General features: G+C 43.2%; 1 protein-coding gene across 3 annotated transcripts in view; it reads right to left on the bottom strand.

Moving 5' to 3' along the window:
- chrna8 (cholinergic receptor, nicotinic, alpha 8) overlaps positions 1-18,832 on the bottom strand; it is a 364,842-nt gene that overhangs the window by 120,628 nt on the left and 225,382 nt on the right. For all 3 annotated transcript variants that reach the window (XM_073048652.1, XM_073048653.1, XM_073048654.1), the window contains exon 4: positions 3,486-3,595. In XM_073048652.1, coding sequence (XP_072904753.1) covers positions 3,486-3,595 — 110 coding nt within the window. The remainder of the gene's footprint in view (positions 1-3,485; positions 3,596-18,832) is intronic.

The raw sequence follows: 18,832 nt of genomic DNA, 5'->3' as shown, positions 1-18,832 counted from the left end.
TATATGCATGCGCACCGGGTCAGAAAAGATCGGAAGTAAAACCCCGCAACCCAGAAGTGGAAATAATGTATGAACACCAGGGGTCACCACCCTTTTTTTGCACCACGAACCAGACGAACCAGTTTAATATTGACAATATTCCAACGGACCGACCGATGTGGGGGTGGGGGGGGGGGGTTGTTAAATGCGACTGGAATACAGTGATACTCGAAGCAGGTTCCTTATGTCCAGTCTATTCCGCAATTTAGTTTACATGGCTCTCAGCTGCTGTCCCACTTGCTCACGCTTTTTCCACTGGAAAAAAACTCAACAGGTTTGTCTTTAAGTGCAGGGTGCTTGGACTCAAGGTACCAAAGCAGTTTTGAGGGCTTCGTTGCCTCATTAGACAGCCTCCGGGCCCGAGCTCCAACCTCCCGCCTGCCCGCCGCCAGGCGCCTTGGCCAGGTGTGGTTGTTCCTGTGCTGGGGCCGCGGCAGTCGCAGTCCGGAGAGAGCGCCCGACCAAGTGAGGAGTGCGACAGGGTGCCCACCCCCCCTTGTAGGATCTATTGGCTGACAAAAGTTTGTTTCAGTAGATCGCAGCAAGGTAGCGGCTCTGCCACTTACGAAACCCTGAGCCCGAATGAGGTGATCTGCGGATATTTTAGCACCGGGTTCCCCACGAACATTCGATGTGCTAAACAGGTTTAGAGGCGGCGCCCATCTGTCCGCACTCCAGGCCAGTAGCAACGGCACTTCCCACTGGCCGGTTACCCGAGGCCAACCAGTGATCCCTGACGAGCTTGGGTAATGACCTCGCATGGGTTCAAGTTCAACAGTGGGTGTGACAGGGAATGAGGAAAGGTGCAGCTGACACATATTGTTTCCTCGTGGCCCGGACACTGAAGTACACTGTAGTGCATGGCGGGGGAGCTACATGCATGCACACTGGGCAGAAAGAATGGAACTATAACCTCGCATCCCGGAAAACATCTGTCAACGGTATTTGTGTATTTACTTTTCATTTTTTTTCGGGATCTACTGGGAAAGTCTCAAAGATTGACCAGTCGATCGCGATTGACAGGTTGGCGAACCACTAACCTACAGTGTGTAAAGGAATAAATAGCTGACTTTTCAGGCTGAAAGCTTTCATTGGGACTGGAAAGGAAGGGGGAAGAAGCTGGAATAAGAAGCTGTGCAAGCTGGAGGGTGATAGATGAAGCTAGGTGGGTGGGGGAGTGAGGGAATGAAGTCAGGAGCACTACATACTGTAGATGACAACAGATTTGCCGCTGAAGTGTCTTTATTTATTTTATTTTATTCTTATTGAGATACAGTGTGCAATAGGCCCTTCCGAATCTTTGAGCCACGCCACCCAGCAATCCCCAAACTTAGCCCTAGCCTAATCATGGGGCAATTTACAATGACCAATTAACCGACTTTGGACTGCGGGAGGAAACCGGAGCACATAGAGGAAACCCAAGTGGTCACGGGGAGAATGTACAGGCTTCCTACAGGCAGCGGTGGGATTTGAATCTGGGTCACAAGTACTGTAAAGCATTGTGCTAGCCGCTATGCTACCATGTCATCTCAGTTGGAAGCTTTTGAAGGTTTGGGGCCCCGAATGGAGGTGAGGCAGGAGGTGAATGGGCTTCTATTTGCAGGGATAAGTGCTAGGAGGGAGATTAGTGGGGAGGAACAAATGGACAAGGGAACCATGGAGAGGCCTTAGATCCACATTATCATTATTTGTGAGCAAACTCTCAGAAGTTTGGAAGTTGCCATCTGCAGGAGGGCTGGCTGAGTAGCCTGGATGAGATTTAGAAATCTGGCTGCTTTAGTTAAAATAATTGGATGTGCAATTGAGCATGGATGAAGATCAAAGTAGTATTTGAGCTGTGAAACAATTTGGCATCTTGCAAACTAACAATGCATGTTGGCAAGAATGGTGAAAAAGCAAAAGGGAGATGTGGCAGATGACTGGGGCTGAGGGGGGGAGGCAATGTTCTGGGTAAGGACAGCCAGAGAGGAGTTGGTCGTTAGAGTTTATATTTTTGGCTATCTAAGGAGACTAGTCAAGAGAGGGGATACTTTGAAAAGATATGGATCAGGCATAAGTTGGGAGCAGAAAAAAACCATATTTCTCTGTATACATTACATTCAGGATAGAAATTTCAATAAACGGTGGAAAACTTCTCACTGTATCTTTACCATAATACAAAAAGAACATTTCCATTCATAGCAAAGTGCTGCATAATGATTAAATTTCATAACGTGTGGAATCCCAAAGAGCACGATACAAAATCAAAATACTGCCGATGCTGGAAATCTGACATAAAATAAAAAATAGTAATAATATTCATTAGATCCAGCATTGTTTGTGATCAGAGGAATATAGTTAATATTCCTGATGAGTGATCTTTTTAGATGGTCATTCTGTTGAAATGTTAAATCTGTTCCTCTCTCCACAGATGCTGTATAGGTAGCTCTGGTATGCTGCATATTTCCAGGGCGTGAATTGGTTATAAAATGATCGATCGACTAGAAAACCTTATTTGTGTCACACAGGCCAAATTAGCAAAGTATGATCAATATCACAAAAACCTGTGCTTTGAACACAATTACATCATTTTCTGTTGTACAATTTTCTACAGGTGGATTTCTTAGGAGTGTATCTATTGAGTTTTAGCAGAACTATGTGTATTTGCAGCATTTTATCATTGACAATTGTTATATTGCTGTACATTGAATAGTGTGCTTTGTAAACCCTGCAATGGTTCCATACATATGGGTAATATTGTTCATAGTGGAAGTAAATAAAATTCCAGATGCTGAAAATCTGAAATAAAAACAGTAAGTGCCAGAAAACCTTCAGCAGGTCAGCAAAACAGGAGATAGAAAAAGAATGGGAACTGGTGGATGTGGGTTTGGTTTCAGGATTTAGGAGAAATTTGGATAGGTATATTCACTGGGAGGGTATGGAAGGATAAGGTCTAATGCACGTTGATGGGATTAGGCAGATCAATAGTTCATCATGGACTAGATGGGCTGAAGGGCCTGTTTCTATCACTCTAGTTAGTTTTTCAAGTTAACGACACTTCAGTAGAGTCTGATGAAAGGAGATTGAGCTAAAATGTTGTCTGTTTCCCTTGGCTTGATCTGCTGTTTCTGGCAAGTCCACTTTTTTATAACAGGTTTTCCCATCAATTGTGTCTGACATCAGGGTTTTCAGTAAACTTGACAATTATTTTTCTATATTGGTAGTATAATGATTTTATGGATGAATGAAAGAAACACACTCTGGGCCTTTTTTTTAAGAAAAAAAGTATAATTTGCTCTGAATTTTTTCAGAAGAATGTCTATAAGCTATCCCCATTAATTCTGCCTTGGTAAAACTGTGTGCTTTGCTTCTCTTCCAAAATTCCTCTGTTGCCATTGGGAATAATTTTCCAGACATTAGGGTGCTGAATATTCAGAGAAAGGTTTGGACAAAGAAAAAAATCTCACCTGTTGTATAGGAGAATATCAGGGACCCACACGTGATCCGATGGAAAGCGTACTGTCCGAATGCCACCATATTCAGTTATATTCCACCTTAAGTACCAGTCTGTCCAATGCTATTTAAAGAATATACATGTTTTATTATAAATGCACATTAGCAAAACAAAATATAATATCTTTTATGCAACTTTAAATGATTCCCTCCCATCACTTCCTATCATTCTTACTGGCTTTCACATTGTCACATTGCACTTTGACAGACTTTATTGACTAAGAAATGAAAGAGATGCTTCTATCCTGAGGTTGTACAAGAAGCTGTGGCAATACAATACTGTCATTTGCTACCCATTTGCTATCCTTTTCCTTTCCCCATTTTCTTTTTGCTTTCTATCTCTCCTCCCACCCTTTCTTGCACAACAGAAGGGTCAGGTCACTGGCTTGTAGCTGTCATGTGACCTGAAGATATGCCTTTCCTTTTTACTGGGGACGCTTGGGTCTCCATTGAGAACCCTACTCCAAAACGAGGATGAAGATGATAATCCTTGTTGTGGGAAATTGCAACAGCTGACTGTGTCAGTGTGCACCCATTACTGGAGAATGACATCAGTATTTTCAATGTATCATAATCATAAATGTACCCCATTCCATAATAATATCCAATAAAGAACTGGATAATTGAATAGGTTCTCAAGTCAGAGAACTTGGAATAAAAGCGATGTGGCAGACTGCAACATCATAATCAGCGAGTTGTTTTGTTTCGTTGGTCTCCCCTCTCACTGTGGAAAGGGATGACACCTCTCTGTCCCTGGTTAGGTAGAGGGAGAGAGAGCCTGTGGACTGTCGAGTTTTTGGGTGAACAATTAGTTTCTGCTGGACTGCAGATCATGGTCTGTTTTTGGGGGCTTTGCTATTGATTGCTTGGTGGGTGGGCACTGATGCTTTTTGCTGAAATAAGTGGAGGAGGGGGGGAGTTTGAAGTTTTGCTGTTGCTTGTGCATGGGAGGGGGAGAGGGGGCCTTTGGGATTCTAACATTTTACTGTCATTCATTCTTTGGGATTCTCTTCTGTTTTTGTGAATCTCTGCCAAGAGCAAAAATTTCAGCTTGTGTACTCTATATATTCAATGCAGCCATGAATCCATTACATGATCTTCTTTAATAAAATAATTTTATTAGGTTCTAGTTGGAATTAGAAGCAATTTAACTGGGTTACTCAACAAAATGGGCTGCAGGAGCTCAGATGGAATGAGGCAATGGGGTTGAGTGGTAGGACTGAGGATGGGCAGGGGTGTGTGTGTGTGTGTGTGTGTGTGTGTGTGTGTGTGTGTGTGTGTGTGTGTGTGTGTGTGTGTGTGTGTGTGTGTGTGTGTGTGTGTGTATGTGGCCTCTGTCGGTCGTGGTCGACCATGGGTACTGCGCCTCTGGTAGTTACTGGGAGTGGCTTCTCCAGGGCAGAGTTGATACGGAGATCCGTCTGTTGCCCACGCAGTGGGACACCGCCCCCCCCCCCCATGCTGATGACAGGTCCAAAGGAACGACGAAAGTCGATACAGTTTGGTGCCAGCAGCATCGCAGGAGTTGCCGTGCCAGTGCCGGGTACAGCAGGCAGCCGCCTTCGGGTCTCCGACTCCGGATATATCCTCGGGGTTTACTCCCAAAGCCTTTCCCTTGAGTGGATATAGCCGCGAGGCAGCGGAGGTTTGAAATCGGAGCTTTCCCTCTCCTAGATGAGCTACCATCCATGGATAATGAGCCCCATCTGCCTGGAGCAACTTGTTTTAAGGCGCCTGTTACCCACCTTTGCCCCTTCTCCAGTCAGTGAGAACAGCTCTGCCGGGCATAAGAACTATGCCACATGTGATGGACAGTTGGTATACAAGTAAATGCAGTGTGTAGTGAGGCTGTGAGGATGGACAGGCAGATGAGAGGGCAGAATTTCTATCAGTAGAATAAGGTGTAGTACAGCATCGGGGCAAAATCAAAAAGGATGATGAATACAGGACTGAACGTGTTATATTTGAATGCATCCAGTACATAGCATAAGGTAGATGATCTTGTAGCACAGTTAGAGATTGGCAGATATGACATTGTGGGCATCACTGAGAAAGGGCTGAAATAAGATTCAAGGATACTGTACACCTTGTATCAAAAGGCCAGGCAGGTAAGCAAAGGAGCTGGTGTGGTTCATTTGGTAAAAAATGAAATTAAATCCTTACACAGAGGTGACACACGACTGGAAGATATAGAAGCCTTGTGGGTAGAGTTCGGAAACTGCAAGGGTAAAAGACCCTGAAAGGAGTTGTATGCTGTAGCCAGGATGTGGGATATAAATTACAACAGGAAATAGAAAAGGCATGTCTGAAAGACAATGTTATGATAGTCATGGGGGGAGTGGTTTCAATATGCAGGTAGATAGGGAAAATCAGACAGGTGCTAGATCCCAAGAGACGGTAATTGTAGAATGTCTCTGAGATGGTTCTTTAGAACAGCTCGTGGTTGAGTTCACAGGGTGAATGGCAATTCTGGATTGGGTGTTGTGTGGTTGAGGAGCTTAACATAAAGTGACCCTTGGGAGGCAGTGATCATAATATGATAGAATTCACCTTGCTGTTTGAGAGACAGAAGATAAAGTCGGATGTTACTGTGGAATAAAGGGAATTACAGAGTCATGAGCTGACCAAAGTTGATTGGCAGAATACCAGTGGTTAGAGTTTCTGGGGGCTACTTGGAAGAGGCAGGGTTGATACGTCCCAAAGAAGATGAAGTATTCCAAAGGGGGGATGAAACAACCATGGCTGACAAGGGAAGTCCATAAGACCATAAGACATAGGAGCAGAATTAAGCCAACCTTTGATGTTGAGCTCCCAAATATGGTCGCCTTTCAGCCATGACTCAGTGATGTCCATAACGTCATACCAACCAACCGCTAATTGTGCCACGAGTTCATCCACTTTATTCTGAATGCTACACACATTTAAATACAGCATCTTCAGTCCTGCATTCTTTGCTGTTTTGAATTTTGCCTCTGTGGTACAATTTAACTCTTTACTCTGTATTTGTACACAATCATTGGCTTGGCCTTCCTTACATTCATGTTACATCCACCATCTACAAACGTGTACTTGTAAACCTGCTGGCTCAGCCCCAGCTCTATCATCCTTGTTCCCATAACCCTGCCATATTAGTTTAACCCACTCCCAACAGCTCTAAAAATATTAGCTCCTCCTCTGATTCAAATGCAACCAGTCCCTTTTGTAGAGGTCCCACTTCACCCATAAGAGGTCCCAATTAACCAGAAATCTGAATCCTTGCCCCCTGCTCCAATTCTTTAGCCACACTTTTATCAGCTAAATTGCCACAGACTCCATGCACCTTAATCTTCTGAATTCGTTTCCCATGATGTACTTTGTCTAACGTCTTACTAAATTCTTTGTAGGCACCATCCACTGTCCTTCTTCATTAATCTCTTTTGTCACCTTGTCATTGAGTTCAAAAGCAAGAACTTTATAAAACTCTGGTTGGGCCACATCTGGTGAATTGCATAGAGTGTTGGTCACCTCTCTATGAGAAGGATGTTGAAGTTTCGGAGATGGTGCCGAAGAGGTTTGCCAAGATGTTGTCTGGCTTAGAGAGCACGCGCTATCATGAGCGGCTGGACAAACTCGGACTGTTTTCTCTGGAATGCTGAAGGCTGAAGGGAGATCTGGTAGAGGTTTACAAGATTATGAGAGGCATAGACAGAGTAGACAAGGAGTATCTGTTTCCCAGGGCAGAAATGTCTAATACCAGAGGGCTTGCATTGAAGCTGAGAGGGGGTAGGTTCAAGGGTGGATGCCTGGAATGTGTTGCCTGGTATAGTGGTAGAGGCAAATCCATTTGAAGCTTTTAAGAGATGTTTAGATAGGCACACTAATGTGAGGAAGATGGAGGGATATGGACATTGTGTAGTTAGGAGGGATTAGTTTTTGTTTGTTTTTGATTTACTTTTTAGCTGGTTTGGCACAACATTGTGGGCCTAAAGGCCTTTTCCTGTTCTGTTCTGTTTTAGGTTCTATGTTCTAACAACTCTGGGTGTTATCATTGATACAGATTTTGAATATTAAATCTCACATAAAGAAAGTGGCCAGAACAGCATTTCTACACCTAAGAATTTTCCCTTTCTTTTCTCAGAAGTCAATTACTACTGGAAGGCAAAATATCATCAAAGGCAGGCAAGAGCTCCAGATGTTTCTGCGGACTGTGATCCCACATATTCAGCTTAATTTGCTGCTGATTTTGCAGGCTGTTTCCCATTGACTACCTTCCAGCAGAAAAAGGCTAAGTACAAGACTTCTGCTACCGTGGGATGCAGCAGATGTGTTTTCCAGCCAGCTCTGTTAGAAGGCACTTGAAATTCTCACAAACCACAAGATGTCAGTGACAAAACCATGCGCTTTATTGATATTCATTGAGAGAGTGAAATACTGGGGATAAACACGAGGAAATCTGCAGATGCTGGAAATTCAAACAACACACACAAAATGCTGGTGGAACACAGCAGGCCAGGCAGCATCTATAGGGAGAAGCACTGTCGATGTTTCGGGCCGAGACCCTTCGTCAGGCCTAACTGGATTTATCTCTTACTATCTTTCCTTTCAGTTAGTCCTGACGAAGGGTCTCGGCCTGTAACGTCGACAGTGCTTCTCCTTATAGATGCTGCCTGGCCTGCTGTGTTCCACCAGCATTTTGTGTGTGTTGTTACTGGGGATAAACACTTTGTTCCATGTCAGCAGAGTGGCTTGAAATATTTTTCATATCCCAGTGAAATCAAACTAGGCTCTCAGTTTGAAATCTCATCCTAAAGTCAGATCTTGCCACAGTGTGCTCTACTCCTCAGTAATAGGCTGTATGTTTGCCGCTGGGGTTATTTCAATTGCCCAGGCTGCGTGATGGAAGGCAGATCATCCAATTGTCTTGCCAAAGTTAAAATTTACATGAAGTGCTCTGAGTCAGTGATAAAAATTGTGTCTCATTTTCTGTGCTTTTGAAATGTGGCTAATCATTCGGCTACACGTACCTAAGTAAGACATAAACTGAAGGAACTGAACACTGAATTGTCACCGAAGGGGATTGATTCAGTTTTGATGAAGGTATTTAACCACACAAAGGGTGACAAGTACAATCTTTCCTATTTAGCCAGCAGGCATGATGATATATTGAGAGGGAGTCCGGGCCAATTCCTGCCACCATCCTTATCTGGGTGATCAGCAACACTGCAGTTTAGTTATCTATAAGATGCATCATCTTGCAGTCTGCTGGTAGCATTTTATTGGAAATGAATCATAGCTCTTAATTCTCATAAAGTGTTGGCAAAGCATTTCTTGCTTAGTTGCATTCAATGATACAAGAGGTCGCAAAGCCCATCAGGTTCATTCTGACACTTGACAGAGCAATCTTAATCATTTCCTTCCTTCTCTCCTTATGTCTTATGTTGTCCGGCAACTTACATTATTTTTTCTCTTTCTTTTTACCTCCCCCTCTCCTCCCCACCCTCTCCCTCTCCTTCTCCAGAGTGGTGCAGCAAGAAGAGTCACTGCCTCAGAGCTCTAATGATGTGGGTTCAATACTGACCTCCGGTGCTACTAGTGTGGAGTTTGCACAGATTTCCCAGGTGATCCAGTTTCCTCCTACACAACAAAGACATTTGAGCTAGTAGATAATTAGCCACTGTAAATAGGTGAGGGGAAGCTAATGCGAATGGGGGCGTGGAGGTAATAGAATAAAATATGATAGATTTACAGCTATTTATTATTTATTTTTTGTTGAGAGTTGGCTCCTCCAGCCCTTTGAGCTGTGCCGCCCAGCAAACCCTGATGTACCCCTCAGCTAATCACGGGACAATTCACAGAATCAGAGTCAGGTTTATGTATTGTGAAACTTGTTAACTTAGCAGCAACAGTTCAATACAATACGTGATAATACAGAAAGAAAAATAAATAAATAGGTAAATCATTTACATAGTATATATATATTGAATAGATCAAAAATAGTGCAAAAACAGAAATAATATATACTCAAAACATTGAGGTAGTGTTCGTGGGTTCAATGACCATTTAGGAATCGGATGGCAGTCGTGGTAGTAAGGAGAAAATAGAAGACAGGGCATAGTGTTACAGTCAGAAAATGCAGGACAGGTAGACAAAAAAAGGGTAAGGGTCCGCGATATCTCAGATCGAGTTCTCAGCATTCTCAAGCGGGAGGGTGAGCAGCCAGATGTCGTGGTCCATGTAGGGACCAATGACGTGGATAGGAAGAAGGAGGAGGTCGTGCAAAGAGAATTTAGGGAGTTAGGTGCAAAATTGAAGGACAGGACTTCCAGGGTTGCAATCTCAGGATTGCTACCGGTGCTACATGCTAGTGAGGCTAGAAATAATGCAGCTAAATACGTGGCTGAGGAGTTGGTGCAGGAGGGAGGGCTTCATGTTTCTGGACAATTGGGCCTTGTTCCAGGGAAGGTGGGGCCTGTTCCGATGGGACGGGTTGCACCTGAACTGGAGGGGGACTAACATCCTTGCGGGAAGGTTTGTTAGTGCTGCTCCGGGGGGGGGGGGGGGGGGCGGGGGTTTAAACTAGATTTGCAGGGGGAGGGGAACCAGAGTGTTAGAGCAGATAGTGAGGTGGAGGAGGATAAAGGTCATGTGAGAGCTGCAAGTATAGTGCATGGAGTAAAGCCAGATCTAACATATAAAGAGACTTTGAGGAAAGAGAAACAGAATAAAGGGTGTAAAGGTAGTAAAGTAGAAGGGCTAAAGTGCGTGTACTTCAATGGAAGAAGCATCAGGAACAAAGGTGATGAACTGAGAGCTAGGATACATACATGGAATTATGATGTAGTGGCTATTACAGAGACTTGGCTAGCACCAGGGCAGGAATGGATTCTCAATATTCCTGGATTTCAGTGCTTTAAAAGGGATAGAAAGGGGGGGAAAGGGGAGGAGGGGAGGCATTACTGGTCAGGGATACTATTACAGCTACAGAAAGGGTGGGTAATGTAGCAGGATCCTCTTTTGAGTCAGTATGGATGGAAGTCAGGAACAAGAAGGGAGCAGTTGCTCTACTGGGGGTATTCTATAGGCCCCCTGGTAGCAGCAGAGATACCAAGAAGCAGATTGGGGGGCAGATTTTGGAAAGGTGCAAAAATAACAGGGTTGTTATCATAGGTGACTTTAACTTCCCTAATACTGGTTGGTTTCTGATTGGTTTCAAGGGTTTAGATGGGGCAGAGTTTGTTAAGTGTGTCTAGGATGGATTCCTGTCACAGTATGTTGACAGGCCAACTGGGGGAATGCCATACTAGATCTAGTAGTAGGTAACAAACCGGGTCAGGTCACAGATCTGTCAGTGGGTGAGCATCTGGGGGACAGAGACCACTGCTCCCTGGCCTTTAACATTATCATGGAAAAGGATAGAATCAGAGAGGACAGGAAAATTTTTAATTGGGGAAGGGCAAATTATGAGGTTATAAGGCTAGAACTCACAGGTGTGAATTGAGATGATGTTTTTGCACGGAAATGTACTATGGACATGTGGTCAATGTTTAGGGATCTCTTGCAGGATGTTAGGGATAAATTTGTCCCAGTGAGGAAGATAAAGAATGGTAGGGTGAAGGAACCATGGGTGACAAGTGAGGTGGAGAATCTAGTCAGATGAAAGAAGGCAGCATACATGAGGTTTAGGAAGCAAGGATCAGATGGGTCTATTGAGGAATATAGGGTAGCGAGAAAGGAGGTTAAGAAGGGGCTGAGGAGAGCAAGAAGGGGGCATGAGAAGGCCTTGGCGAGTAGGGTAAAGAAAAACCCCAAGGCATTCTTCAATTATGTGAAGAACAAAAGGTTGACAGGAGTGAAGATAGGACTGATTATAGATAAAGGTGGGAAGATGTGCCTGGAGGCTGTGGAAGTGAGTGAGGTCCTCAATGAATACTTCTCTTCGGTATTCACCAATGAGAGGGAACTTGATGACAGTGAGGACAATATGAGTGAGGTTGATGTTCTGGAGCATGTTGATTTTAAAGGAGAAGAGGTGTTGGAGTTGTTAAAATACATAAGGATGGTTAAGTTCCTGAGGCCTGATGGAATATTCCCCAGGCTTCTCCACAAGGCAAGGGAAGAGATTGCTGAGCCTCTGGCTAGGATCTTTATGTCCTCGTTGTCCACGGGAATGGTACCGGAGGATTTGAGGGAGGCAAATGTTGTCTCCTTGTTCAAAAAAAGGTAATAGGGATAGTCCGCGTAATTATAGACCAGTGAGCCTTACTTCTGTGGTGGGAAAGCTGATGGAAAAGATTCTTAGAGATAGAATATATGGGCATTTAGAGAATCATGGTCTGATCAGGGATAGTCAGCATGGCTTTGTGAAGGGCAGATCGTGTTTAACAAGCCTGATAGAGTTCTTTGAGGAGGTGACCAGGCATATAGATGAGGGTAGCGCAGTGGATGTGATCTACATGGATTTTAGTAAGGAATTTGATAAGGTACCACACGGTAGGCTTATTCAGAAAGTCAGAAGGCATGGGATCCAGGGAAGTTTGGCCAGGTGGATTCAGAATTGGCTTGCCTGCAGAAAGCAGAGGGTCGTGGTGGAGGGAGTACATTTGGATTGAAGGGTTGTGACTAGTGATGTCCCATGAGGATCAGTTCTGGGACCTGCTAAATACAAGAGGACATGGATTTAAGGTATGGGGTGGAGAGTTCAAGGGGGATATTAGAGGAAGGTTTTTCACTCAGAGAGTAGTTGGTGCGTGGAATGCACTGCCTGAGTCAGTGATGGAGGCAGATACACTAGTGAAATTTAAGAGACTACTAGACAGGTATATGGAGGAATTTAAGGTGGAGGGTTATATGGGAGGCAGGGTTTAAGGGTCAGCACAACAATGTAGGCTGAAGGGCCTGTACTGTGCTGTACTGTTCTATGTTCTAAAACGAGGTAGGTGGGGAGATCAAGAGTTCATCATTTTCCCCTTAAGTGGTCCATTCAAGGGGCTAATGCTGGTGGCATAGAATTTGGTTAATGGTTTATGCTATCAGGCTGTTATTTCTTTTGCCTCATGCCAGAGGGGAGAAGAAGGAATAACAAGGGTGACAGAGGCCCTTGATTTTGTTAGCTTCTTCCTAAGAGCCACATGTTAATGGAGTCAAAAGAGGAGATGACGGCTTGCATAATGTAGTGGACTGTGTTCTTCACTCTCCGTGGTATCTTGCGGTCTTGGGCAGAGCAGTTGCCGAACCATGCTGTAGTGCATCCAGCCCAAATGTTTTCCTTGATGCATTTATAAAAATTGATAAGAGTTATCAGGGACATGCAGAAATTCCTTAGAAGGCGATAGAAGGTGGAGCTTAGGTGGGTAATGGCACCTAACGGCGACTTCTTTGCTTGCATCTTCGGAAACAGCTTTCTTTCTACCTTTAATATCTTTATTTTTCCCCTTCAGGGTTCTTTTGAAGACCCTGACCTGGAGTTACACGCAGGCTTCAGTCCTTTACGGGAATGGGACCCGGTCTTGGGGTTCCACGACCGGCCGTTATTCGCCATGCCAAGGGTTTGGCCTGAGAGTCTTGATCGTGTTTGGAAGCCTAAGATCTCAGAGCTCTGGAAATCGAGGGTCAGTGTCACAGCAGAAGACTCGTGTGTCGTCTGGGAGGCCGGGAAATCTTTCGCTGTGGGCCTGAAGACTCAAGGTCTTTGCGATCTTTGGACACAGAGCTTGAGAAAAGTGAACTTTTAACATCGTAAACCAGCAGGTTGTTGTTATGTCTCCTGCCCGCTGTGAAAATGGGGGACACCTCCCTCTCCCATGCCAGGGAGAGAGAGAACCTGTGGTTTGTCGAATGTCGGATGAAATGCGAAGCCTTTGGGGTAACTTTGGTCTGTGTCTTTGCTATTGCTTAGCACACGCTTGGGCTCGGTGATGGTACCGATGCACATTTATTTTTGCTGGTGGGCAGAGGGGGGATTGTTGCTTGCTGCCGCTTACGTGTGGGAGGGGGGAGCTGGGGGAGACTTTAGGGTTCTCACATTTAACTGTCATTCATTCTTTGGGGCACTTCTCTGTTTTCGTGGACGTTTGCAAAGGAAGAGCGTTTCAGGATGTGTATTGTATACATTTCTCTGACATTAAATTCGACCTTTGAACCTTTGAATTCTGAGTAAGTAGAAATGTTGGTGTGATTTTTTTTTAGGGTGTAATGTCCATGTGACTATACGAGCACAAATTGGCGATCATATTCAGACCTGGGAGCTTGAAGCTCTCAACCATCTCCAGCTCAGCCCTATTGATACAGGTAGTGTCATGTACTCCAACCCCCTTCTTGAAATCAATAGCCAGTTCCTTTATTTTGTTGACATTGAGGAAAAAGATATTCTCTTGACACAACACTGCTGGACTCTCTATTTTGATCTCAATCTTATTACTGTTTGAGATCCATCCAGGATCTGGAATTTGTCTAGCTCAGGTCAGCATGAATAAGTTGGGCTGATGGGTCTGCTTCAATGCTCTAGGTCTTCTTTATAACGGAAGAACTGGCTTCCAAAACTCCACTGGAAGTGCACTGCAAATTAAGAAGCAGCACCTAATGAATGGGCTCAAAAATATCTGCAATTACAACATCTAATGACTCTTTAATTGCCTTAGGCTCTTCAACTCTCAAAGCTCCAAACCTGGCACCACTTCATCTGCTTCACTCTCACTGTTTCCAACAACTCTTTGCAAATTCCAAATAGCAGAACATTTTTAGATGGCTCCAGTGAATGCTTGTGTAAGTTTGTGACTTTGATGATTTCTTTTCAAAGGGATATTCAAAGAAATCATAAGGGACTTCTAATAAATTCGAACAGGAATGTTGTCAATGTGATATGTTACCACCCAAGCTCTCACATTAGAACTGTCTATGAGAATGACAGAGGGAAACTTCATTCTATGCACCTTGATTTGTCTTTGAAAAGAATCAGTCATAGTTCTACAATCATCTTTTTTATTTCTTTATGGAGGTCATTCAGCTATTGAGTTTACTCACTCTCACAGCCATTTCTCCACTGATCTACCTGGAACCTACTCACTCTCATGTGTCCATTAGCTCCTCCCTCATTCTCCAACAATACATTGCACCAGGGCCAATTAACCAATAAATCTCTGGGATGTGGCAGCAAACCAGGGAGCACAGGGGAAACTAACACTGTAACTGAGCAACCATGCAAAATCCGCCCAGACAGGGCAGGAGGTTGGGTCACTGGACGTCTGAGACAGCAGCACTGCCTGCATTGCCATTGTGCTGATTAATCCCATTTACAGTATACATTCTTTAAACAAAAAAATCAATCTTGGTTTTAAAAATAATTCCAATGGAGAATTCTTGCATTATTATGAAATTCCTGGCCCATAAATTTATGTATGCTATGTGGTACAGTAATGTCTGACAGTGTTTAGCAAGGTCTGATCTTGTACTTACCTTGCAGTCAGTAATGCAGAGAGGTGTCTGGATGTGCATAGCGGGGGACTAGCAGCATATAATGAACATTACCTCTGTGATGTTTATACACACATGCACTTCTGGCATGCAGTGCAGACTAATCATATAGGAAGGAGTAAGTCTTCATGACAGCTAGTTTTCTGCAGCCTCAAAATGAATGCAAGCTGCCTGAGCAAACCTCAGGGAATGGAGTTTGACATTTACTTGACATAGAGATAGTCATCTAGCTAATATATTAATTATTAATCATAACTTTGGCTTTCTCTGGGGGTGGGGGCTCAAAATATTCCTTTATTCAATTCTCAAACCCCGCTCCTCACCAATCCAACACCTGCATCAGATCATAACTCATACTTTCTTCCCAGTTACCAACCAATACCCACACCCAGTCCTCCAAGACCCAATCTCTGCCTGACTAATAGAATGCAGGGTGTGCGGAGGAGAAGACTTTCCTCCCTTTGTGCATCAGGTTGATTAATTTTACAGTGGTCAGAACTTAAGAAGACCATTGTTGGTCCATTGTGCACAAGCTGTTTAGCACTTCTTTCTTGGTCCCTAAATTTCTAATGCATGAAGCTCTCTCAGAATAATAGGGAGTTTGTATGGTGTCTTGAGTTTGCAGTGCTACAGCTAATTTTGGTTTTGACATTTAAGAAAGGACATTAAGGTGTTAAATAGTATGTGAAGAACATTCACCAAAATACTTGGAGGGGTAATAAGAACTGAGACTGTTCTTCTCAAAGCAGTGAAAACAAAGAGGGTTTTCAAGTCCAAGTCAAAGGTCAAAGTAAAATTTATTATCAGAGTACATACATGTCACCACATACAACCCTGAGATTCTTTTTCCTGAGGGCATGCATAGTAAATCTATAGAACAGTAACTGTAAACAGGATCAGCTGACAGATATAGATAAATAAATAGGAATAAATAACAAGCATGAAATAGCAAGATAAAAGAGTCCTTAAATAAGTGTAATTATTCCCCTTTTGTTCAAGATCCTGATGACTGAGGGGTAGTAACTATTCCTGAACCTGGTGTGTGTGAGTCCTGAGGAACTTGTACCTTCTACCTGATGGCAGCACTGAGAAAAGAGCTTGGCCTGGGTGGTGAGGATCTTTGATAATGCATGCTGCTTTCCTACAGCAACATTTTATATAGATATGCTCAATGGTTGGGAGGGTTTTACCCATGATACACTGGGCAGAATCTATTATATTTGTAGGATTTTCTACTCAAAGGAATTGGTGTTCCCATACCAGCTGTAATGCAGCCGGTCAGAACATTTTCCACCACACACCTATAGGAGTTTGCCAAGGTTTTCGATGACATGCCAAATCTCCACAGACTCCTGAGGAAGTAGAGGTGCTGTCGTGCTTTCTTCACAATTATATTTATATGATGGGTCCAGAACAAGTCCTCTGAGATAGTGACACCAGGAGTTTAAAGTTACTGACCCACTCCATCTCTGATCCTCCATTGATTACTGGCCCATGGATCTCTGGTTTGGCTCTCATGAAGTCTACAATCAGTTCTTTGGTCTTATTGACATTATGTGAGAGGTTGTTGTTATCACACTACTTAGCCAAATGTTCAATCTCCCTCCTGTATACTGATTCATCACCACCTTTGATACAGCTCACAACAGTGGAGTCATCAGTAAACTTGTATATGGTGTTGGAACTGTCTTAGCTGGACAGTCATAGGTGTAAAGAGAGTAGAGCATATTCTAATGTGATGAATTTAATAGAGTGGCAAGAAAGAAATTGTTTCCACTGGAGGGAAGATCCACTGAAGCTAATTGCCAATTGAACCAGTGCACAAAATGCTTCTATCATTTAGAATGCCAAAGATGAAATGCTTATTCATTGAAAAAGGAATCAGATAGGGCTTCAGATAACAATCTACATCTGTGGTGAAAAATAGGTAGCTGTGACAAATTAGATTTTTTTTTAAAAGAGACAGAATTAACCAGATGGCATTTCTGTTTTTTTTTTATTAAACATGTGTGCTGACTTCCAGTACTCAAATCTTGCTCAGACTCCTTCTTCAAGTATGCTCCCAACCATATCACACAAGAATATGTATTCAACAAGCACATTTCACTATGCAACAACTAGAGTTAGAACAAGGCTGTAACTAGATCTCATGCACATTGTTTTCATCTTAGAATCTTACTATCAACCTCATCAATAAGAGAAGCTCATTGAGATTAGCTTTTCTGCTTCATAAAGATGTTTACTTAATTTATTATTTATTAATCATATCTGGATTCTGATTTAATCATACATGACACTTACGTAAATTTTGCATAATGCTACTATTAAATTATGATAATTTTACTTCAAACCATTCAGCAATTTTAGGTACCTGCATCTCTGAGAGTGGTGTGGAAGATAATCTGACTGATGAGGCAGGTGGGGTTTGTACTGTTTATAAAAAGGTACACTCACTGAGGATTGGGTGATCTCATTAAGCTACACATGACCCTGAGAGGCTTTGTCTGGATGGGTCATGCCTCTCCCAGAGAACTGTGAAATTCCTTTACCCTGGGATTTGCAAGTCTTGAAGCTTTCAGTTCACAAGGGATATGAGTGCTCAGTTATTGTATATCCCAATACCATCCCTCAATTTGTTCTTCCATTTTCCAAGTTTTGATGAGTATTGTGACTTTTCTTTCTCCATACTTCCTGTCTGATCTGAGTGCTTCCAAAACTTCTGTTTTTATTTCATGTATATTTGCTAGGCCTGAACCAGTGTAGTTATATTTCCCTAGCAACATATTGGAAACCTGCAGGAACCACACATAAGCATGAGAGCACATTGCTAAGGAACCAGCATGGCTGATGTGATTTGTGTTTGATACAGCTTAATGATGGATTTGCCCCTGCTCACAAGATAAAAATAACTGAGGAAGCTGATGAAGGTAAGGACATAGACAAGGCACCAAAGGACTTTAATAAGGCTTGGTCAGCTGGCCCAGAAAACTAATAGGATCTCATATACATTGGCAAACTGCATCTAAAATATATAAATGATTTGAGACATGAAGAGTAAATGGCAGGGACATATAGACCTCAGGGGTGCTGTTATATAGGAAGCTCTCGGGTCATAATTCTCTGAAAATAGAGACAAGGATGGAGTTATTTAGCATGTTACCTTCATAGATTGAGACATTGTGCATTAGAGTTGGGATGTCATATTGTATCTGTACACTAGGCCACACCTGCAGTATTGGGTACAGCTTTGATTGTCATATGACAACAAGAATGTGGAACAGATTCAGCAGAACGTTGTCTGTAGTGGTGGACATTAGTTAAAAGAAGTGATTTGAAAAAGACACAAGAAATAAGCAATATGCTGGAAGAACTCAGCAGGTTCAACAGTATCTGTGCGAGGAAAGAAATTGCCGATGTTTCAGGTTGAAACCCTGCATTAGGAGTGAGAGCGGAGAAGCGCAATGGCCAATATAAAGAGGGGAAGGGGAGAGGTGAGAAGGGACTATGAGGCAATTGGTGAAGTGACGAAGGGTATAAGATGGCAGGCAGTAAGGCCATGTAGCAGAGACGAGCAGGGGTCAATTTGGCAAATAATGGCATGTGAATGGTAGATGAAGACAGAGCAAACAAAGTGGGAGAGGGAACAGATAGAGCAATATGGATGGGGAGTGTGAAGATAGAAGATAGCTCAGAGAAGGGCCTTAGGAAAGGGGACAAAAATTGAATGACCGGAATAAGATCAAGAGGAAATGGAGAGGGGGCAAAGACAGGTTACATAAAATTAGAAAACTCAATATTCATACCATTGGCTTGTAGACTACCCAGGTGAAATGTAAAGTGTTTTCCCTCTATT

Source organism: Hemitrygon akajei, chromosome 6, assembly GCF_048418815.1.
Source record: "Hemitrygon akajei chromosome 6, sHemAka1.3, whole genome shotgun sequence".
In the NCBI taxonomy this organism is placed as follows: domain Eukaryota; kingdom Metazoa; phylum Chordata; class Chondrichthyes; order Myliobatiformes; family Dasyatidae; genus Hemitrygon; species Hemitrygon akajei.
This window is presented reverse-complemented; position numbering and strand designations above follow the sequence as displayed.